The sequence below is a fragment of the Lutra lutra genome, chromosome 3 (assembly GCF_902655055.1).
Source record: "Lutra lutra chromosome 3, mLutLut1.2, whole genome shotgun sequence".
Taxonomy (NCBI): Eukaryota; Metazoa; Chordata; class Mammalia; order Carnivora; family Mustelidae; genus Lutra; species Lutra lutra.
In genome coordinates this window covers 132,677,227-132,701,299 of record NC_062280.1, presented here as the reverse complement: position 1 = coordinate 132,701,299, position 24,073 = coordinate 132,677,227, and the positions used below count along the sequence as shown (strand labels likewise).

The following is a 24,073-nucleotide window of genomic DNA, read 5'->3' as shown; positions in this document are numbered from 1 at the left end:
ATTAGTATTGAGCAAGAGCAAATTTATGATGAACAGTTTGCTATACATGTTTCCCTCTACCCACTTGCTCGATTGCAATATATTCAATGATGCTTAAAGCTTTGTAGGTTTTCAGATGAGCGGCTGCATTATTTTACCTTATTTGCTAAACCCAGTGAATGCCTCTAGCTAGTCTTGTTACAGCGGGAATGTGATATATGAATAGTATTCATGAAATGATGCGGGGCTCTTCTTGACATCCTCTTACTTTTTTTTTGTGAGAACTGTTTGGCATACTTTTATTACTTTTCATTTTACTAGATTATTACAGATTAATTACAGCTGTCAAAACACCAAAACCTGCCCTGTAAGTCATGTTTTAAAAATGTAATCATCTGTTTAATGGATTTATGAAACTCTTTCTGGGGATTTCTTCCAACAACATCCACTAATCATTTCACGTATTGATGCAATAAAGATTTACTGCTTGTATTTTATGTGCCAATGTGGATGCTGGGTCTGTGTTAATGAATAAGCCTGTAATTCAGATGCCTTTTAAAAAAGAAAGGAAGGGGGAAAAAAAAAGAAAGGAAGGGGGAAAAAAAAAGAAAGGAAGGATGGAAGGTAGGCAGGAAGGTAGGTAGGAAGGGAGGGAGGAAGGAATGAGGGAAGAAAGGAAGGAAAGGAATACTCGCCTAATAGGAAAATCTTTATTGCAATCTTACTATCTTACTCATCGAACTTTCTTAAGATATTTATTATCTTAGGGGTGCCTGGGTGGATCAGTTGTTAGGTGTCTGCCTTCGACTCAGGTCATGATCCCAGGGTCCTAGGATCGAGCCCATTATCTGGCTCCCTGCTCAGCAGGAAGCCTGCTTCTCCCTCTCCCACTCTCCCGTTTGTGTTCCCTCTCTCGCTGTATCTCTCTGTCAAATAAGTAATTAAAATCGTTTTTTTTTTTAAAGGTGGGATTCCTCACTAGATACTCTGAAAATACACCAGATATTATTGTCCGATAAGAGAACAGTTCTCTTCAGCTCCTTCCACATTTTTTTTTTCAAAAGGGGTACTGACAGCCCTTCCTCTTACAAAACAAATCCCCTTATACTGACCATTTCCCTAACTCCCATTTAGCAAGGCGGGCACTTTGGCAGGTCTGGTAACTTCTGAAATATTGGGCATACCTGTACTCTTCTTAGGCCTCCTTGCCCCTTTCCCGAGTGACTTATGCCACAACTTCTCCAAAAATAAGAGTCTCAGGGCATTGACGTTGCTGGGAAGCAGAGCAACTGCATAATTTTTCTTTCATATATTTCGAAAATGGTCAGAGCCTAACTAAAGCCGTAATCTGGTGATCTAACTTCCTCATGAGGCAGAGAATTCATTTGGACGGAAGACAATTCTGAATCCCCTTTGGTTTCTCCTTTCTTTTCTACCCTTTGTAACATCCCTGGGACGTCTGGGGGCACTGAACCTCCAGCCTGAGAAGGTGTCACCCAGAACCTCCCAAGGTATCTAGGAGTCAAATCTAAATGTCCTTTGCAGTATCCTTGTGACACTGGAGGACCTCTCTGTTTAAAGTTAATAATTTTTAGCTTAGCTTAGATGATGGAAATCACAATCAATATCAAAATCGTTTTGTTTCCACATTCAGGAGGTGCCGTATTGGCTCCAGGCAAGTCAAATTAAACAGACATGGGCCCCGTTCTTACAACACTATTGGCAGCATTGTTATAGACAGGCAACCAAAGGACATCAGATGCAGACATCAGCAAACAAACACATGAATGAAGACCTTGCATTGTTTGTGGTCATCTGAGGAAATGTACTCATTAAGTATGTAGGTAACAGTTGGGTCAAGGTTATTGATTTTTGATATTAGGAGATGTCAGAGTGAACATAGTAGGAAATTGGAATGTCAAATTTGGACAACAGTTTGTATCTTCAACTTTCATTTAAGGTAGACCAAGGCTCATCTCAAAGAAGTTTCCACATGGACTCCTATCTGTGGCCAGTTCTCTTCTCTGCTGCTTTTTAATCTGAGCCATCAGAGTGTGCATTTGCCATTAATCACTGTCAACAGCATCATCCTCACAGCTATTATTTGGGTGTCTTTGTGCATCAGGCAGGCACTTTATGTAATTACCTCTAATTCTCACAGAAGCTCTGCTGCAAGGTGTTATTATTTCCATTTTAACAATCAACCAATAGGTTTAACTTTCAAAGGGACATATTAAGTAATAGTTGAGCCTTCCAACTGTCGGGACCCAGCGCCCATGCCCCTCTCATTCCAGCACGGATGGGGCTTCCTCACGCTTCCCTGTATTGTTCTCTCCTGGCTTTGTTTTTGCTTGTGAACCCTGTCTCTTCCTCTGTGAGTCCAGAGATGATCCACTTATGGAGTCATTTAGCAGTGATTTATTGGGTATTATTCTCAGCATTGACAGTAGGGCAATAAACAAGACAGCAAGTCCTTGACCCCACTATGGGTATCTACATTCCACTGGACGCCAGCCCACACCCAGGTAGTGGTAGGAAGGCTTGGGGAAGGAGGCATGATTTAGGGTTGTCTGAATCTTTCTATGTAGATCATTGATGAGTGAAGTTTAAAAGCAATTCTGTAACCCCTTGGGTTCTTAGAATTAAGTACAGTGTTTCTTTTTTTTTTTTTTTTTTTTTTTTTTTGAAGAAACAATGGTTTATTTTTCTAATGAAATTACCAAGCTGCTGAATCTTAAGGCCTCAACAAATGTTGCATCTTATTATTTTCATTGAACAATAAGACCTTCTATTTTGATTATTCTCGGTAAACAGCAATTTTGTTTCCCCAGTTGTTTCCGTTTGCCAGAGTCATGACTGACAGTTTAATAGGGTGGCTACTGCTTTCCTGGGATTCTATCAAGATGAATCCTCTCTTCCATCACAACCGCTGCTGCCAATCTTTCATCAAAAGTCCATCCATCAGGACTTCTCTATCGTGGTTGGCCAAGAAGTCCTGCCTTGGCTGCCAGGGCTTCATTCTGCTGAATATGATACTCCTGAAATCGCATGGATATTCTCTTTGTCATTTTTAAATATTTCTGTAAGCAGTGTTTGGAACAGGTGGTCTCTTCAGGTTTCACTTCTCTTGTTGTGAAGTCTTTAACACAATCCAAAAAGCAGGTTTCTGTAAGTTTATTGTAGGTTCCAAGAAACTCCTTAAACTGTTTTATCTGATCAGATTCTGGTATTTGTGCAGCCATATTCTAAAGGTATGTTTATTAGTCACCTTTTCTGATGCATGAGTTTCCTTTTGTTCGGAAAATTAGTTGTCCAACCTTTGCTTGAATGTCTCCAATAACTGATTTCTTACTTGAGCACAGGCTCTCGCATCCGACACCAGTGCGAGGTTGGGGGGCTACGCTGCCAGTCGATTCTAGGGGCGGAGGGTCTGGGTCCAAGTACAGTGTTTCTTAAACATCAAAGCCACCATACAAATAAGTGTGGTTGAAAGAACTCGGGTGTTTCCAGACAAGAATGACATTTTAAGATGGCGGGGAGCTCAACTGAAGTGTGAATCACAACCAGGACTCGAACAGAATTGTACCTGACAGAAGCATTCCAAATTTAGAGTTCTCAGAGGGCTGCTTAATAGATGAATAGTCTGGAAAATAGGACTTTTGGGTTTCTAAGGCATTGTGGTGATTTAAATGGTATTTTATGAAAGATGACACATTGATGGGGGACTTTGAAATTTACTATGGTATGATTTGGTGCCAAAAAAAAAAAAAAAAATCTCTGGCTGCCACTTAGTTTTGAGTAGATGCTAGGCTACTATATTAAATGTTTGGTTGTTTGGAATATTGATGTGTTGGGCTTCCTGTCAAGCACTAAATTGAGCCAAACATTCACACGTCATCTCTTCACTTCTATCTGTGTTGTGGCATTTAAACTAGAAATTGTCTCTGCCAGTTCTTCCAGATATAATATTACTCTTATTAAGAGTCCTGCGGACTGGTATACCTACTAGGATTATTTGTCAGTCACTTTTTAGATGGAAAGAGAGTTGGAGAGACAGTAGCTAACAACAATAACAACAATAACAACAATAACAAGAACAAAACCAAAACAAACAAACAAAAGAATCCAACTGGAAATTTGTGGAGAATTGGGACTTTAAAATATTTTGGTTATATTTTAAGTGCTTTCTCAGTCTTCAGAATGCATGGTGTGGACAACTAGCTATTTAATCTAATTTCAAAAAAGAGAGTAAACATTTGTCTTTAGATGCCTCTTATTATAACAAAAAGACACATTTAACAGGGTACTTCTTTTTTTTTTTTTTAAATGTGCTAGGACTTATGTTAAGATTGGATCTTGCAACTGGCCATAGATGAAGAGAAATTTCAGTTCTCATTTCAAGAAAGTCACCGTACAACTAGTTTGCTGTTGCTGTGTGCTGGTGGCCTCAGTTTTAAGACTTCTATCCAGCCTCCTGGCCCTATATGCCCTCCCTCAACCCTACCACCATGACCATCTCCACGTGCTTTTTCTTGGTTTTGTAGTTTTGCACCTGGTTTCTAAGCAGGTGTTGGATTCATCACAGCTGATTAATGATTATTTCCTCATCTAGCCTGTGGACCATTTCTGCCAGTCCTTGCGGTCATTGTATCCTGGTATTTGCTGGACTCAGAGTAAATGCTCTATATATTTTCCTGCCTGCACTCTTGGCTGTCTTAGCTATGGCCCCAGCTACATATTTCTTTGATTGGCATACTATCAAGTAAAATATGGAGTGTCTGTGTTGGATGAACATCTAGAAGTCTATATTTGCATATTCAAGGAGAGCTCAGTGATTAACTGCTCTGATAAATAAGGTTGGTAAAACAGGAAGAAAATATGCCTTCTGGTCACTGCACCACTGAAAATGGGAAGTTTATTTTCATCTTTTAAAGATTTTATTTATTTATTTGACAGAAAGAGACAAAGCAAGAGAGGGAACACAAGCAGGAGCAGAGGGAGAGGGAGAAGCAGGCTTTCTGTTGAACAGGGAGCCCAAAGCGGGGCTCCATCCCAGGACCTTGGGATCATGACCTGAGCCAAAGGCAGACACTTAATGACTGAGTCACCCAGGCTCCCAGGAAGTTTGTTTTTAAAAGGCAATCACCTGTAAGGCTATGTCAGAGTAACCTGATGCAGAGTAATTGATCAATGATTGATTAATAAGCATTTTATTATTAAAATGCTGGAATTCTCCAGAAACACATTACGTGCCTCATGTGAATTGAATATTGCTCTGATACCTCTAGATAGAATTTTAAAATTAGGTCCTCTTCACTACAGAAAACGTTATGTACTAATATGGAGTACTTCTTTAGACTGTGGGGTATTCTGAAAACCAGGGAATACTGGGTCAGCACAATTGAAGAAAGAGTTTCCTCCTTGTTCCAACTACTTGTCGTCCATCCGTACAACCACCACGTATGGTGATGGAGTTAAGGATTACACTGTCAGAGCTCACCTCAGTTCTCCTTCCCTACTTCTGTTCAAGCTCTCTATATTTTGGAGTTAAATCCCATAAGTAAAAACGAGGGGTTATCTTTTGTGTTTATATTTCTTTCCCCTGAAGCTGGCCGCTGGCCACCAGGGTCTACTGGAGAAAACAGTTTCCTGGAGGGACAAAGACCTTGATTTTATTTCCAGGCCCACTGTGATGGTTTCACAGAATACTGGCTTATATACTGCTTTTGGCTTTTTGGGAGAAAGGTGTTACTTAAATGCCAAGTTTCTAACATCAAGATTTCTCTGTGCAGCAGTAAAATGTGTATTTGTGTTACTGTGTGAAGGGAGAATGGATGAGTAAGTGGTAAGTGGAGCAGGACCATGGGGAATTAGAAGGAGAGAGTGTTCCTAGTTTTTATCTTCATCTGATTTAAAGAATATTTTTATACAAATGACCCCAAGCATACAATGGCATCATTCTGGGGTGTAGCCCCTAATTTTATTTGGTTTCTTGTTAGCAAATGGGGTTGTATGGACATACCACCATGACTGATGGATTTTAATGACGGGTTTTGCAAAACGTGATTTACCACCTGATTTGGAGAGGTCCTTCTAATAATTCTAATTTTCTAAAGAAAAGTAATGGAATTAATCAAATATTACCATTATTGCCATAGGCGCTAATTGAGAAATCTACTAGATTTCCTAATCTGTTTCTGAGAAAAATAAAGGAGACTGATTCTATTTAGGGAGTTCCAACCCCATATCATTGATAGACTGAATTAAATGTTGGCCTGGAGGTCAGATTCAACATAAATAAAATCAAATGCTCAGTCAAGTTCTCTCAGTGCCCTTTCCTATCAGTGAGACCTTCATTCTTCTAAGGCTTAAGGCCTTGATATGATTCTTGCTGCTGCTTTTTCTCCAAATAGCCACTCATGACCCAGCTATGGGCCCAACTTTATATACTGCTTAAGTTTCTCCTGGCTGCCATCATCCCATTTTAGTTGCTTCTTATACCCATGGACCTCTAACATCCTCACCTTGTTCTCAGTCTACATCTAGAATTGCTTCACCCTTCCTCAATTCAAGCCTCACTCCAGACTAATTTCAGATATTAGCATCACATTTGTTCATTTGTTTTCTGGTTTTACCCTTCTCTCAGCCCTGGGTCCTGACACTGCCTTTGGCACTGGTCTCTAGCTTTTAGCTCTTACTAAAACTCATCCTTGCTTCTCACACAGCCCTGCCCTTGGTTACTCTGGGAGAAGTTTACATTCTCAGTCTCTTGGGCTCCTAGAATTCTGTCCCAGCTCAGACATTTGTGGCCAGTATTACAAGAAATTTGACTATGTCCACTGAGTGGAAATTGGACTTTATGGCCCTCCACAGAAATACCTCTAGCCCATGTGCACTTGTATAAATTCTACTCTTTTTTAAAAACCTAGTTCAAATCCCATGTGTTCTGTTAAGGTTCTCAGTACCACCATCCAGCCCACAGGTTTCCTCTCTCCTCTGAAGGCTTTCTGGCACTTAGGAATTGTCCTTTTCTATTGGCATTTACTGCTTTTGCTTAGGATATGTGTCTAGGTACAAGGACAAAATGAAGTGACTGTTTATACACAGCTTGTTTTATCCCCCTCCCCCAATCTGTAAACATCTAGAGGACAGAAGGCATGCCATGCATCTTCACATTCTATGTAGCCTTTATCAGAAGGTTTTACTTTTTGCAGCAGATATTCATGACTGGCTGACTCTCTAAATGCTTCTCAAAGCCAAGTGGTCATAGGAAGAAAGATAAGCTCAGCCTGAATACAGAACTTTGAAATCCCTTTTTCCCTCATGCTTTATTCTGCAAACGAAAACCCATGCTGGCTAAAGAGTATAGCTTTAGTTCATTCCATAAATCCAGTATAGTAATATTGAAGAAATTCAGTCTGGTCCTCATCTGAACTCTATATGGGGTAAAAGTATAACTAATTTTTCATGGGTGCCTCACATAAAGCAAGGTCTGAGCAAAGATTTAGTAAAGCAGAAAATGTTGTGGCTCATTTTCCCTATACCGGGGGCTTTACGGTGGAAATTTTACACCTACTTACCAACCTGATTGAATAATTGAGGCCTGCCTTACGTCATGTTCATTTCTGATATGTATGGTTTATAAACATAAATAAATGGATATAGCGTACATACGTGTAAGTAAGCAATTGCTAATATTCAGGATTCACCCCTCTGGAACTTCTTTAACCTTACCTATTTATGCAGGTCTTTTTGTCTTTTTTTTTAAAAATATTTTATTTATTTGACAGACAGAGATCACAAGTAGGCAGAGAGGCAGGCAGAGAGAGAGGGGAAGCAGACTTCCTATCAAGCAGAGAGCCTGATGTGGGCCTTTATCCCAGGACCCTGGGATCATGACCGTAGCCGACGACAGACGCTTAACCCACTGAGCCACCCAGGCGCTCCTGTCTTGTTTTGTTTTTAAAGGAAAGTGGAGATTGAGTGAAGTCATTGAGTGAAGTCATTCCTGTGAAAGGATAAATCTTTTTGAAGTGTTGGGAAAAGGGAGGGAAGAGTTATGTTGCTGTCCAGGGTCCTGGTTCATGTTGCATGAGAAGATAGATTCATTTGGCTAACACACCGATAGTAGTATACAGAGTAAGAATAATGGTGGTGATGGTGATAAAAGATAATAAGAGAGAACTATTTTTTTTTAAAGATTTTATTTATTTATTTGTCAGAGAGAGAGAGAGCTAGAGTGAGCACAGGCAGATAGAGTGGCAGGCAGAGGCAGAGGGAGAAGCAGGCTCCCTGCTGAGCAAGGAGCCCGATGTGGGACTCGATCCCAGGACCCTGAGATCATGACCTGAGCCGAAAGCAGCCGCTTAACCAACTGAGCCACCCAGGTGTCCCGAGAGAACCATTTTTTTTGTTATCACAATTTGTGTGTTTATTTTAAAGATTCTGATCTTATTTCATGTATTTTAATACCATCTCTCTAAACAACTTTTTTTATTATTTATTTTTTATTTTTTTATAAACATATAATGTATTTTTATCCCCAGGGGTACAGGTCTGTGAATCGCCAGGTTTACACACTTCACAGCACTCACCATAGCACATACCCTCCCCAGTGTCCATGACCCCGCTCCCCTCTAAGAGAGAAATATTTTAAAACAATATTAAATTAAAATTTGACCATATTTCACATGTACATATTTGTGTGTGTGTATGTGTGCGTACACACACACACTATTTAGGCGTGAATTTGTGGAAGTGGTTATAAAGCAGTATCTTTTGATCCTCAAGGTTTGAAAAGTATGCTGCCATTTATGTAAAAAGGGAGGATATAGGGGTGCCTGGGTGGCTCAGTGGGTTAAAGCCTCTGCCTTTGGCTCAGGTCATGATCTCAATGTCCTGGGATTGAGCCCCACATCGGGGTCTCTGCTCAGCAGAGAGCCTGCTGACCCCTCTCTGCCTAACTCCTTGCCTACTTGTGATCTCTGTCAAAGAAATAAATAAAATCTTAAAAAAAAAGGGTGGATATATACACACATAAGCATACATATATACACACATTTGTAAGTATATATATGTGTGTGTATATATGTGTGTAAGTATATATATATGTAAGTATATATATGTGTGTGTATATATACACACACATATATACATATATGTGTATATATGTATATGTATATATGTATATATGCACACACACACTTGTATTATACATTTTTTAGTACACTTTGATGTTTAAATGATATAACTTTATTACCTATTCAACATTAATTTCTTGTAATTTCTTGTATTTATGATATTCCCTGTGTTTAAGATTCTGTGATAAACTAGAACTGTTTTAAATAGACATGAAATATCTCCTACCCAACTTTAACCCCAGTGTGACCTGGCAAGCTTTACCAAAATCAGACTCAAGTGAGATAGTCCTACAGCTTACCCAAAGGGATAACATATGATTTATATATATGTCTATATATATAAATCTATAGATATAGATATATATAAATAACAAAGGATTTATGACAGTGTGGTGTCTGAGTTTGTTAGACCTATAGAAGTAGAGGAGAGAAATCAAACATGAGTACATTGGTGTTTTTAGGAACCTGTGAAGTGCTGAGAAAATTATGTTTTTCCCCCTTATTATTATTCAGTTCCAAAGGGAAAGAAAAATGTAAATGCTAGTAAAAAATAGGCACTTAGCTCATACCTCAGTTTGTTAAAAGAAAGGGAGGAGGCTGATTAGGAACAACTAGCATGGGGCAGCTAATTTACTTCTGCTGGTTTTCTAATAGGGTCCCATGCCCAGGATGCAGGTAGAGTTTGAAGCGATAAAATTAACAGTAGAGAGCAAAGTCTGTGACACCTCAAATCTGAGGTAAAATTTCAAAACCTATTCTGCTAGTGCATCAAACTTGCTATGCCAGAAACTGAATCATTATTTCTCCATTTTCCCATCTCTAGCCCGGCCTCTCCTCCTTGAACCCCTATGTCTGGTAATGGTTGTTCTCCCAGCCACTCAAGCTCAAAGGCTTCAATTCCTCTCAAACCTCTCTCTATATTTGCCTTTCAAGTAGCCCTAGTGGCCAGTTTTGTGAAATCTGTCTCTCATATCTGCCCCTTTTCATAATTTCTACTGCATTTCCCACAGCTCTGGCCCTTATTACTCTTACAGAGCTGAGTAGCATCTCGCCTGGTCCCTACACCAGGGAGAATAGTGTGGCAGTAGAAATGCTGGAGCTGCATCCAGATTTCTGGGTTCGTATCCCCACCCCACTACTCATTAGTAAGGATTTAATAGTGTCTTTCCTAGCTTCCGTGTCTGCAGCTCTCAAATAGACATAATGATAGTAGGTATCTAATTTTTTTTTCAGGTCTCTTCTCATGCTCACCTCCTCTGAGAGGTTTTCTGTGACTCTCCTATCTAAAATAGCATCTCTGTTACTTTGTGCCTTCACGTCACTTTATTTTGCTTTATAATATTTATGACTGCTGGACATTCTCTCAATTCTTTGGTTGGTCGCTTGTCTGTCTATATTCACCCCTAGAATGTGAGTCCACAGACACAGATATCTTGCCTATGATTTTGTTCCTGGTTATAGCTCAATGCCCAAAGAATTCTCAGGAGATAGTAGGTACTCAATAATTACATGTTGAATGAATGACTAAATAAATATACAGTCTATTGTAAGGATTAATTGAGATCATGCATCAAAGTGCATTACCCAGAAAGTATGGCCTTTCACAGTCCTCATTGACATTTTCTCCTCTAGGTGATCCTAAACAACCCTGATAATTTTATCTTACCAAACACTGTTCTGCTGAAAGTCCATCACTGCTCTCCCCTTGCCCTCTCCCAGGTCGGATGAATGTTCCTCAACTCTCAATATAATAAAGACTCAGCTATGCTGTGAAGTTCTGAGATTTTACCTTACAGGCTAACAAGGTAGCCTGCAGCAGCTTCATAGAGGCGGGCTGAAGACGAGCATCTCCTGAGTCAGAGGCAGAGGACTCTGTTACTCCCATCACAGCAGGCAACATGAGCTTCGTGTTCTCATTGGTTTCCCCACCAGTTCAGTGGAGGTGATGTGGAGTGGCCCAGGAGAATGCTGTGTGTGCAGTGGCGTTGTGTCACTGCTGAGAAATCACAGGATTAGAAAACCCCCCAATCTTATAATAGGGCTGCTACCAAATCCTTGCTCCAGAAAGGGAGAGATAGGCGGATCAGAAGCAAAGACATCACCTATATCTTCCGTGACTGTTTCGCTCTATGAGTATTTTTGGAAAGATGGTTTATGACTAAACAGATGGCTAAAAATGTCATGGAGAATTGCTCCCCAATTCTCCATTTCTATACTTATCTTCTGTGACTCTCACATTTCTCCTGCATTATACCAAATGGCAGCACATGCCTTTTTTTTTTTTTTTTTTTTTATGTGGTCTTGCTTTATGCCTCTGTGTATAATTTTTCTTCTCAGTTCTTCCCGGTGAAACCTAATCTAGTTTGCTGCCTGAAGGTCTGAGCTTAAAGACCCCCTTAACAGAGAGGCCTTTCTCTTACTTAAAATAGAAGCCTGCCCCTGCCCAACAACACGATCCTCTTTACCGTTATTGTTCTGTGACCTACATTTCCTTGTTTGTGATCTGTCTTCCCCATCAAGAATCTAAGCTCCTTGAAAATAAAGATTTTGAATGTTTGATATTCTGCTACAACCTCAACCTCCCCACCCTCTTGCCCACAGCAAACAGTACCTGCCACATATTTATCACCTGGGGAATAACTATTGGTTGATTCTTTGAGTTGGTTTTTTATTTCATTTTCTCCATAGCTTTTTCCATGTTTGCTAAGTGGAATGTGATCTCTCTGTCTGCTGAACCTTAATTCTACCTTTCTCATTCTTCTCGGTGATGAATTTGATTGGTTGATTCTTTGAGTTGGTTTTTTATTTCATTTTCTCCATAGCTTTTTCCAGGTTTGCTAAGTGGAGCGTGATCTCTCTGTCTGCTGAACCTTAATTCTACCTTTCTCATTCTTCTCGGTGATGAATTATTCTCTATCAGACTGAATTTGTTGAGACTAAGCCTTTAGTCTCAGGCTTAGTCTCAACAAATTCAGTCTGATAGAGAATAAATATCTGTAACGAGAGGCAGAAAAGGATCATATATATATTGTTACTTTAGTAGCTTCTTAGTACCTCACACAGTCCTTTTAATACCTTTTAATATGGTAGGCACTCAATAAATATGCATGGCATTTCATTATAAGTGAGGAGATCAAGTAGCCCAAAATACAGCACTCCTTTTGATCCTGGTTTACTTAGCTATGTGTCTTGGGTCATTGGAATGTTCTTTCTAACAGAAGTTAGAGGAAATAACTGATGTCAATTGATAGAAACCAAGGGAAAAGAGGTTTTAGATGAATATAAAACAAATGGAATTTTCCAAAGGTTGTGACTGCCTCAGAGCCAGCTAATGTCCCTGAATATTCTCAGTCACAGAACTTGAGCTAGGTGACTACTTAGCAGAAGACTGACAGCAGATTCAAGTACTGAACAGGGTCTGGGGAGTGGGCTGTGGTTTGACTAGGGTGTTCAAGGAAGCCCCTTCCACAGTTTAGATCCTGTGGCGTCTCTGTGCATGTAATTTACCCGTTCATCACATAAGGATATGGAACCAGTTCCATACCATACCAGTTCCATACCAGTTCCAACCAGTTCCATATCATACCAGTTCCATACCTGTTCCATGGAACCTGGCTCAACTCTGAGCCAGGAGGACAGTTGCTTTTCCATCTTTCAGGTGGGGCTTCAATTCTTTTGTGTTTTAAATCCCACAGCACTTTGCATGTATCTCTTAAACTTCTCTCCTTTTATTTCAATGTTTGTTTACATGTCTGTCTTTCTAAGAAAACATATACCCCTTAAGAGTGAAAACCATGTCCTATTTAAATTCCCATTCCTCTTCTCTGACCTACAGTCTTAGGTGAGGTTCATTGGATTTTTATAGAAGGAATGAATAATCACTTTGAGGCTGGCACTTTCTCTATCATTGATACTCAAGTTTTTGAGTTCTATTTTTACTATCTGGACTTGATGAGTGACCCAGAAATAAAGCCTTTCTTTCCCAAATGTCATCCCCAACTACTTTGCTCTTCTAAAGAGAATTCATCCTTGACTGTCTGTAGGATGATGATGATTTTTTTTTCCCCTTGCTGGTAGTGACGGCTTTCAAAGAGAAGGATAGTTCTGTTGTCAGATCAAACAAGGACATTCAATAAAAGAAAGCATTTTAAAACTATTTTTTTAAAGATTTTATTTATTTATTTGTCAGAGAGAGAGAGAGATAGAGAGAGAGCGAGCACAGGCAGACAGAGTGGCAGGCAGAGGCAGAGGGAGAAGCAGGCTCCCCACAGAACAAGGAGCCCGATGTGGGACTCGATCCCAGGATGCTGGGATCATGACCTGAGCCGAAGGCAGCTGCTTAACCAACTGAGCCACCCAGGCGTCCCCAAAAGAAAGCATTTTAAAAGGCTATGAGTGGTAGAGTAATACTACAAAATTAATAACAATTGTACTGGCTACCTTTAAGGTGATAGGAATAGCAGGTGAAATTGTATTCTGAATCACCTGGGAGACACAAGCTCCCTGAGAATAGCAACCTTTAATTCTGTGGAGGTAGTGGAACTTTCATTAAAGGTATTTTCCTCTTATGTAAGATAGGGTCCTTTTTTTAACAGATTAATTCCCTCCTAAGGTTCTTTTTTTTTTTTTTTAATTAATCTGTAAACATAGCTCTCTAGATCGCTATCACTATAATAAGGAAAGTATTGAAATTCAGAAAGCTGCTATTGAGAAAAAGAGGGCATTGTACTTTTCGTCTAAAGATGAAGGTGAACAGTACCTTAGTGTTCATTCTTGACGTTACTTTGATTTTTCACTTCTATAAAGCAAGCTGTCTTTCTTCTGCTCACATCTGAGTAATTTCAGAGGAAAAAACATGGGCTGCATGAGATTTGGTGAATGAATGAGCAGAATGAAAAGAGCAGTGAATTCAAAAAATTGTCATAATTATTAACAAATAAGCCTGCACTTGAGATTAGGGATGGAGATTAATAGACTATACAGAGGCTTTTATGACTTAAACTGACAAGAGTCTGATGAGATGAATGTACATATGTGTTGTTAAAGAAAAAGACATTTACTTGTCCATAAAGGGAAATAGTCTTTTGTTACCTGAATCTGTGACCTCGGTTGAGCAGTGAGGTGATCTGAGGTTCGTTATTCAAGTGGGATGATCGGTGAGGTTTGGTAATTGAGGAATCACTGGGGCTTTTCATTCTGATGTGTTGAAGAACTGAGGATTCTCTGGAGACCCTGATAACCAGATAGGCAAAAAAATGAATCCTTAAAGATTATGCAAACATGAGCTAGAAGGATTAGTGTATAAGGTGAGAATATTATTTTTCCCCATTTTCTAAATTTCTGAAGTATCTATTTATTTATTTTGTGGCAAATGATATGAAAGGAAACAACTGGTGCTTTCTCATTAAACACGGGTCGTGTTTTGGGTGGAGGCAAATGTGTTTCTGCCTCCGTAGCATCAACCCGAGTTAGCTGAGTTATGATTGTTGTGAATGACTCGTGAAATGTCACCGTGCTCACAGGCAAAATCTGGAGGTTCAACGTTTTGTGTTTTTTAATATGATCCCATTGGCATTTCTCACTCTGACTGGCTCACCTGGTTCACTAGACTTCCAGACAGCAGATTATCTGTCCTCCATCATCCTTCAGTTCTCAGAACCTGATATAGTTCTTAACAGGCAGAAGATACTCAGTAAATGTAGAAATGAACTGAACTGGTTTAATCGCAAGGGACACTGGTCAAGATGGTGTGCACCAGTGCAAATCCCATAATTTGAAGGAAAACTCAAACCTCATGCATAATGGAGGAAGGGATTAACTTAATCCTTGGATATAAAGGGAAAGCACATTTAAAAGACAAATGAAATAATGGGGTCTAATCCTCACATGTCAAGACTGTTTGAATGTGTAGATTTTATGGCAGATAAAGGAATTGGCATTGGGATTCTTAAATGTTGAGAACAAAATTACGATTTTGGCATTTTCAGAGATTGGTTTGTCATTACTCAGTGGTTTAGAAAGAGTATTAAAATTAAAATAAACTCTCCCTGATTTTCACTGTTAGATTTAATTTCTGCTCCATCATTGTTGCTGTTCAAGTCCATGAAGAATTTAACTTCCAAATGCGAGCGTCAGATTCATATGCTATGCCTGTGTTGAGACTTCTGTTCGATGATGTTATTATTTAACTTGTGTGCTCTAAAGTAGCTTTTTTAGTATAGGAAGATACTTCAGGTTGACCAAGAAATCCTACTTTTCTCAACTCCCCAGATTTAATTATTTAAAAGTTATCATTAAGGAAGAACTGCTAATGGGCTAAAAGAGTCTAATGATGACACCAGTTAGGCAGTAAAATTTTATTCTGTGATACAGTGAAAGTTGAATGCTTTCAACACAATAGGCCCCAGTTATATAGTACAGCTTGCTAGAGCTGATTGTTAAAATTTCAAGGATTTTCTGAGCTAGTTGTTAAACAATTTGATAGTTTGAAATTGGCCATAGATTTCATGGTGGGAGTATTTATGTTACGGAGATCAGCAGTGACCATAAATCAAGACCCTTCACCCACACACCCCTACCTGGAAAACCAGTTGTTAAGCGTTTACCAGCCCTCCACTGGTAGTTAAGTCCCATTTTTATTAAATGATTTTTAAATCAAGCATAGTATATTAGAGCACTTATTCTTTATTTTCATCATGACAACTCTACAGTTACTGCCACGTTTGCTCTCTTTCCATGACCAACTTCTTTAAGGTAATAGCTTATATATTTTTTGAAAAACACCACAAATATGATCTTAAAGAAAATTCGATTATAAAACTGAATAATTTAGCAGATCTTTTAAAGCATCTTTAGCCTAAGATAAAATTTTCAGGAGATAAAATCTGGTATACAAAAAATAATATACAGGGGCGCCTGGGTGGCTCAGTGGGTTAAAGCCTCTGCCTTCGGCTCAGGTCATGATCCCAGGGTCCTGGGATCGAGCCCTGCGTCTGGCTCTCTGCTTGGCAGGGAGCCTGCTTCCCTTCCTCTCTCTCTGCCTGCCTGTCTGCCTGCTTGTGATCTCTGCCTGTCAAATAAATAAATAAATAAACCTTTAAAAAAAATAATATACAAGGGCAATAGATGATGAAGGTAAAAAAATGTGAATTTTGATTTGATTTTTTAGATAGTAATTGGCAAAGACTTCTTTTAGAGCACACGGGACAGTCAGGGATCTGCGTTAAGGGAATGGAGCACTGGAAAGTAGGATGTACAAAGAATTGGAAAGTTCATTTTAGAAAATAATACTTTAATGGAAGTGTTCTAGCAACAATAGGATTCTCACAGAGCATTAAATGTCTCCTGAAAGTTTGCTAGATACTTTCAGATATGCATCTGCTGTATCGGGTCATTAACGTTTGGGCACAGATTGGCGAATTCTTAGAAAATAATCGGAATATGGTCATGTTTCTTAAGCAGCAGTACTTGCCCCAGATGGTCAGGTACAGCACAAACCAATCTAAAATAATTCAGTCTCTTCAGCCCAGCATCTTACAATCAGCCGGTCCAGACATAACGGCTTCCTTTCTTGCCAGTGCTTTATTACGTTTTCTTGGGCTCACTGTTGTCTTTGGAAAGTGTGGAGGAGGGTAAGATGCAAAGTGCATGGAAGCTATGAGATAAAGTTTAAAGGGAGAGGGGAGAAAGAGAATGGGGTAAGAGGAGAAGAGTGAGTAAATAAATATGGGTAGGAAGTAATATGTGAATCCGCTCCCAGCCCCCTCCGCTTTCAGCCTGATGACCTTGCTAAATAGACCAACAAAGCCAGGGCTATTTCCATGGCAGGAGACAGGATAGAGTTCTGAGAACTTCGAAGTGATTGCTCACAGGTGCTGTGACCCCTTGCTTACAAAAGCGTGATAATAAAGTTGTCAACTTGAACACTGTGAGGGCTCTTGGCCATCACAGACAAAGAGAGAAATTGACTTTCCCAAGAACACGCAGCTCTACACACAGAGTCTACACATACCTGGAAATTCTTTTGGAGTTGAATGAAACACTCTGTCAAGTGGCTCTTACAGGCTCAGAACTTCACTACCGTGAGGGAAAGACAAGACTGAGAATATGCAGTTTTTATCCACAGGGGAATATTCGGAGTCAGAAAGTCGAAATGTAATCTATATGCCGTAACCATGCAGAGGGAACTATAAAGAGAATGACTCTATGTAAAGTAGAATAATACTGTCTTCAAGTATATATTGAGATATATAATAGTTGTTGATTCCCGAAGCAAAATAAAAAGAATGTTTCAATCTTTTTAGTTGTTTCTTGGACTAAAATGTAAAATATCCTCAAGAGCTTTGTCAATAAATGCTTCTTCCCTGGTTCATGGTTTCCAGTTTTAGCCCCTACCCGGTGCTGAATATAACAGTTGGCTCTAGCTCAGCTACCATGGAATATTTAGCCAGAGAAATGTGTGAGTTTAGCAGTGAGGCATGGAGTTTAGCCGCCCATGCAAAATGCCTGTGGGCAGATGCAATTGCCTTCTCATTCTGAGAGCTGATTTTTCTGCACGTAAACTTGATTCTCGCTTTACCGCTACTGCTGGCCTTTTAATGACATGTTTATGGGTTTGGAGTTTCAAGTTTCAATTTCATTCTGTTGGTCTGGTTTCATTAGTCCTAGCCCTGCTCCCTGAAGTTAGTTATTTTCTATTTTAAGTCAGGAGTTACTAAAAATAGAAAATGAAAAATCATTAATTTGAAAGGAATGGGGTCATCACACACTCCCCTGAGGGCTGTGAGTCTTGGATTTCTGTTAAAAGATTTGATGCAGGCACTTTGTAGGATGTCCCACTTAATTTTCTTTGCCATCGCTTATCCCTCATATGCTCTCTGCTGGCAGAGCCATCAGATTTCAGAGCAAAGGGTTAATGAAATTTCTAACTGCTGATTTCCTTTTTGGCTTCCTCGAAGATGCGATTTATGGATCTGGGCAATGCCACAAAGTCATAGAATTATTTTAAGGGATGTGCTAGATTTAGCATTGTCTGTTAAGCCATAGTCATAAAATTATCACTGTTCAGGCGCTTTTTGGCCATGTATGTTATAATTTGCATTAATTTAGACATTGTTGAATGATTAGAGAACGTAAAGTGCCATTAAAATTACTTTAGCAGTTTGCATTGTGACATTCAAATTAGTCACGTGTTTCTAACTAAATGTTAGGCCACAAAAAATTGTGTGTTTGCTATTGCAAGCTTACTAGGGAAGGAGGGAAATATTAGAAAAGTAAGTAAATATTCATCCCAGCCACTTCTGGTAACTTCTTTTACTAAATCAACATCTAGGTTTTTGTGATAACACTTGAAGAACCTTATTATTTAATTATAAACTTAGGATTTGTTTAAAAATGCCACACTGCAAAATGGAAGCTAGTCATCTCTCCTAGAATTGGGCCATGAATTAACTAAACTGGGCTCAGACAGTTGAAATTTCAATTTACTTTAATATACATATACTGGGCTCCTTTATTGAGGATTGCATTTGACTCTGAGGAATACTTATTGGATGGGAAAAAGTTTAAAGCTGAAATATGCAAAGTCAGATTGTGATTGAGAGGATTGGTGCTTATTGCATTCTCGTTAACTTCTATTTTGTTCATTAGTTTAATTGTTAAATTAAAAAAATTAAAAAAATACATATATATGCTGAAGTGCATAGAGGAAGTCTACTGATGTCTGAAGCTTACTTTGAAATGCATCAAAAAGAAGATGGAGGGGCGCCTGGGTGGCTCAGTGGGTTAAGCCTCTGCCTTCGGCTCAGGTCATGGTCTCAGGGTCCTGGGATCGAGCCCCGCATCGGGCTTTCTGCTCAGCAGGGAGCCTGCTTCCCGCCCCCCCCTCTGCCTGCCTCTCTGCCTACTTGTTCTCTCTCTCTCTCTCTGTCAAATAAAATAAATAAAATCTTTAAAAAAAAAAAAGAAGATGGAATTTGGACAGGTAGAGCAATGGATAGATGGATAGATATTCATGAGACAAGTAGGACCAAATGCCAATGGAAGAATCGGAGGGTGGGGTATACAGTTATTCACTGTAAAAATTCTTTCAACTCTACTGTATGTTTGAAAATTTCCAAAATACAATTCTGTAAAAAGATGATCTCTACCTATTCAGTTTAAGAAGCAAAATATTATTCCTGCTTCTGAAGCCAGTTTAATTTAACTATAAGGGATATATTTATTTTTATTTGTGACAAAGTAGTAAATACCGGTACTTAGAAATCAAATGGTGCTAAAAGATTTATTGCAAAGCAAAGATCTGCTCACCTTTTTGTCCAAATGTGGTACAACAGAGTTTTTTTAAAAAGCTATTTTGGGTATTTACCTCCATACTTCTTTTTAAAACATGTTTATTCTGCTACTTCTTCATTTATCAAGTTTTGACATTGTTTTTTACTTTTTTGATAAGCGAAGATTTATTTTGATTATATTTCTCTTTATTTCCCTCCCTCCCTCTGAGTCATCCACATCACAAACTTTATTAAGTCAGGGGTCAGCATTTACATTTTATTCCTGAGTCAAGAAGTATAGTGTCGCTGTTTCATTGCTTACACAATTTCCTTTTCTTATTTGGAGTTATTAATGGTTTCATTTTTAAAAATTTGCCTGGTTTACTGTGTACCTATTCACATGTTTCTGAGATATGTCAAACACTAACCAAATGATTTCCATATGCTTACATGCATCAGAGTTTCCACTAATCACATTTCTTTAGGAAGTTTCTTGGAAGCCTCATTCTCCAATTCATTATGGCATTGAACTTTGACTTTCAGCACAACCATCTTTCCCTTCACCATTTCTTGGGACCCTCCTTTTGACCTTTCAACTGTTCTATAGCGAAAAGGGATGTAAGACAAACTTAACTACCTAAATATTAAGCATGGCTATATTACTCCATCTGAATTTTTAAAAAAAGATTTTGTTTACTTATTTTACAGAGGGGGAGGAGGGGCAAAGGGAGAGAGAGTCCCAAGCAGACTCTGTGCTGAGGGCAGGGCCCGACACAAGGCAGGATCCCAGGACCCCTGAGATCATGACCTGAGCCGAAATCAAGAGTTGGGTGCTCAACTGACTGAGCCATCCAGGTGCCCCTCTCCATCCGAATTTTAAATTGACTGCAAATTTAGTATGAGTTAAAAAGTATATGCTTTTATGGAAGAAAGTAAATAACTAATCTCAATAATTGAATATTAAATACATTAAATGTGTTTGGATGTTTTCTCACCAGAACTCAGTGGGAGACAAAAGTTAATGAAGATGGAATGGAATAAACAAAACTTTTCTTCGACTTCATTTACAATGAATGACTTTGAGTTTCCTTATGATCCCCTTTGCTTCTTCAAATTGCAGAATGCGAGGTACAACTTACATGTAGTGGTCCCATTAGATGCCTGTTTGAGGCCTCTTTTATGAGGGAATTCACTAAAAGCCTCTGAGTTAGTGGTGTTGTCCTTAACATGTGGTTGTGTTATGGACTTGTGGCTATTTATGCCCTTTAGTAAGCCCTGATCACAACATTGTTATTAGAACATTCTCTCTCCACTCTTCTAGAGGGGTTTCCGGGAGCCACCCGACCTTTATCAGTTCTTGATAAAGCTAAATGCATATATAGAACAATGGGTAGTATTTTCGATGGGAGGTAGAAACTGTTCGCTAAGGATGGGTAATTGTGACTTTCTATGGCTAGGTGGTAGTGGTTACAACTCTGGCCACTGGTTTCCCAACCAAGTTAATAAGCAAATATCCTTTCTTTAAATCAGGTTACAATTAAAAAAAAAAAAAAAAAGGAACCGTGAAAGTGATTTTAGGCATACTTTATTATGTGAGACATAGATAGGCACACAAAATTGAACATTTATGTTTGGAAAATTTGGGTATGTTGAAAATAGCCTGTGAACAGTCAGTCACACAGATGACTGTCTTCAGTAAGTATATAAGACTGGACAATGTGCCAGATGTGCTGTCTTTGTGGCCCTTGTTTATTTTGTATGTCACCATCCCTTATGGGGGTACAGACCTAAGCCCCTGAAGCAAAGCTCTGGCTTTGTATTTTGTTCACAGCCCCTCTCTGTCCAGTCTTCAACTCAATGTGTTCCAGCAGTGAAGAGAACAGAGTGTCCAAGGTGTTACCCCTGCTCTAAATTTTTATTTTTTTAATTTTTTTATTTATTTTTTAAAAGATTTTATTTATTTATTTGACAGACAGAGACAGAGATCACAAGTAGGCAGAGAGGCAGGCAGAGAGAGAGGAGGAAGCAGGCTCCCCACTGAGCAGAGAGCCCAGTGCGGGCTCGACCTGAGCTGAAAGCAGAGGCCTTAACCCACTGAGCCACCCAGGCACCTCTGCTCTAGATTTTTTAAAGTAGGGAGAGTAGAGGAGAGAAAATAATGAAAATCGTTATAGATGGAGTCATCTCTCAGAGTGTGTGCTTATATTCTTACATTCTTTCTAATGCAGAATTCTTTTTTTTTCAGCTTTTCATTTATTTTTATTTTTTATTTTATTTTATTTTTTTTATTAACATATAATGTATTATTAGCCCCAGGGGTACAGGTCTGTGAATCACCAGGTTTACACACTTCACAGCACTCACCATAGCACATACCCTCCCCAGTGTCCATAACCCCGCCCCCCTCTCCCTACCCTCCTACCCCCCCCCCCCGCATTCCTGCATATTTTCAGACCACAATACTCTGAAGCTAGAACTCAATCACAAGAATTCTTTTTTTAAAGATGTAGTTTATCTCACTAGAAGCTAAAATGTGAAATGCTCTAATGTGTAGATTTATATAAGATTTATTATATTAACTAGGTTTAGGTAGGGAGTGTGTATGTGTGTTTGTGTGTGTGTGTGTGTGTGTGTGAGAGAGAGAGAGAGAGAAGCACCATGAATAAACTATATGGCTGGAGAGATTAAACAGTGTTCAAAAACCTGGGAACCTAGAATAAAATAAATCCTATTTCAAATTCAGTAAAATTTAAAGTTACTGGAATCTAGGAGAAAATAAAACAGCTTGATATATTTATCTTTCTTTTCTTTTTAAGGGACAATGGATATGACAGAACAATCTAACTGTATTACAAATGTGTAGAACAACCTCACTGCAGGGAGTGGGGGAAAGGTGCTGACCTCAGTGACTTGAAGAATGAGGGAGTCTGTAAGACTGAAGGCAAAAGAAATAGTGCATAAACACTGTCCTGTAGTTGATAAAATTGTTGCCTATTGGAGTACTGGTTAAGAATTCTGATACGGGGGGTGCCTGGGTGGCTCAGTGGGTTAAGCCTCAACCTTCTGCTCAGGTCATGATCCCAGGGTCCTGAGATGAAGTCCCGTGTCGGGCTCTCTGCTCAGCAGGGAGCCTGCTTTCCCCCCTCTCTCTGCCTGCCTCTCTGTCAAATAAATAAATAAACTCTTTAAAAAAAAAAGAATTCTGATACGGCTATACATATGTAGTGGAATCGAACAATTAGGTGAATGGATGGCAAATGGTGAGAGCCAGGTCTCTCACTATTGGCTTGGAATTTTACAGATAAGCAAGGGTAGAAGGCTAAAATGACCCAAGGACTTATGGATTAGAGTTGGAGACATCAGTATGACTCACGTTGAGCTAAATATAGATACAGATAGTATATACAGAAATATTTATAGATATGTATATTTATGTGGGATACTATGCACACATGTATTTCCTTGATCTTTCAGTTAAGAAGGCTTAGAAGCAACAACACCCCAGTAATAATGAGTATATCTACTGCCCAATCTTGGTTTTTAACACCATTGTCCAATAAAAGGAACCAGGGCTCCTTGGAGAAATGGCTGATTCTAGGATTGGAACAGAATATATACAGATGAATTTGGAGCATCTTGTAGTGCCAGAAAGTGAGGGAGCGCTTTAAAAACAAAACAAATCCACAATGTCAGAGGGACACAGGAGCCAACTGAAAGAGCTCCCAATGGCCAAATTGTAACAATTTGAACAATACATTAAATAGAGTAGTATTGGATTATAATCAAACCTAGAAAGTAAATATCCATGAGTCCACACTGATATAAGTAATTGACTGAATAAGTAAATTAATCATAGAGAAGAAACAAATCTTCCATGCAGAAGGATTCTAAAAAAACTTATGTGGATATTCTGCTCTCAAGAAAATGGAGCATAACTCCCCAGTCCTTAAGTATGAGCTGCAAATAGTAACTTCCTTTTAAAGAGGACAGTATGGAAAGAAGAATAAAAGGTTAACTTTATGGTTAAGAAACCTGACAAGCACTACTTCAGCCAGGTGATGAAGGTCATCATCCACAGTGGTAAGTCATGTTGATAGTATGTACTCTTTTTTTTTTTTTTTATTAAAGATTTTATTTATTTATTTGACAGAGATCACAAGTAGACAGAGAGGCAGGCAGAGAGAGAGAGGGAAGCAGGCTCCCTGCTGAGCAGAGAGCCCGATGTGGGACTCGATCCCAGGACCCTGAGATCATGACCTGGGCCGAAGGCAGCGGCTTAACCCACTGAGCCACCCAGGCGCCCGATAGTATGTACTCTTAATATAATGTGGTAAGAACTCCACTGCTGTGGTCTTCCTCCCCCCAAAACCCATTCCTCAGTCTAAACACAAGACCAACATCAGGCAAATCCTAATTGAGGGATATTCTACAAATATTAGCTAGTATTCCTCAAAACTGTCAAGGTCCTCAAAAGCAAGGAAAATCTAATTAACTGCCATATCCAAGAGAAGGCTTTGAGTGACATAATGACTAAATATAATGTGGTATCGTGATGGAGATCTTAGAGAAGAAAAAGTGGATAAGGTAGAAACTAAGAAAATCTGAATAAAGTCTGTACTTTAGTTAAAAAAGTTTGGTGTATTCATTGTAATACTATAAGACATAATATAGAATATTAATAAT

At 39.1% G+C, this 24,073-nt stretch overlaps 2 protein-coding genes across 6 annotated transcripts in view; one reads left to right on the top strand and one right to left on the bottom strand.

Annotated features, from left to right (window-relative positions):
- Nucleotides 1–24,073, top strand: part of DCLK1 (doublecortin like kinase 1) — a 353,945-nt gene that overhangs the window by 70,272 nt on the left and 259,600 nt on the right. The window lies entirely within an intron of this gene.
- On the bottom strand, nt 2,671–3,408 carry LOC125096314 (mitochondrial import inner membrane translocase subunit Tim9-like). Its single transcript, XM_047723166.1, has one exon. The coding sequence runs from the start codon at nt 3,219–3,221 to the stop codon at nt 2,952–2,954; it is 270 nt and encodes an 89-aa protein (XP_047579122.1). The 5' UTR covers nt 3,222–3,408; the 3' UTR covers nt 2,671–2,951.

Bases quoted from the DNA above. Each gene is read 5' to 3' on its own strand.
- LOC125096314 (XM_047723166.1), bottom strand. From the start codon at position 3,221: ATGGCTGCACAAATACCAGAATCTGATCAGATAAAACAGTTTAAGGAG.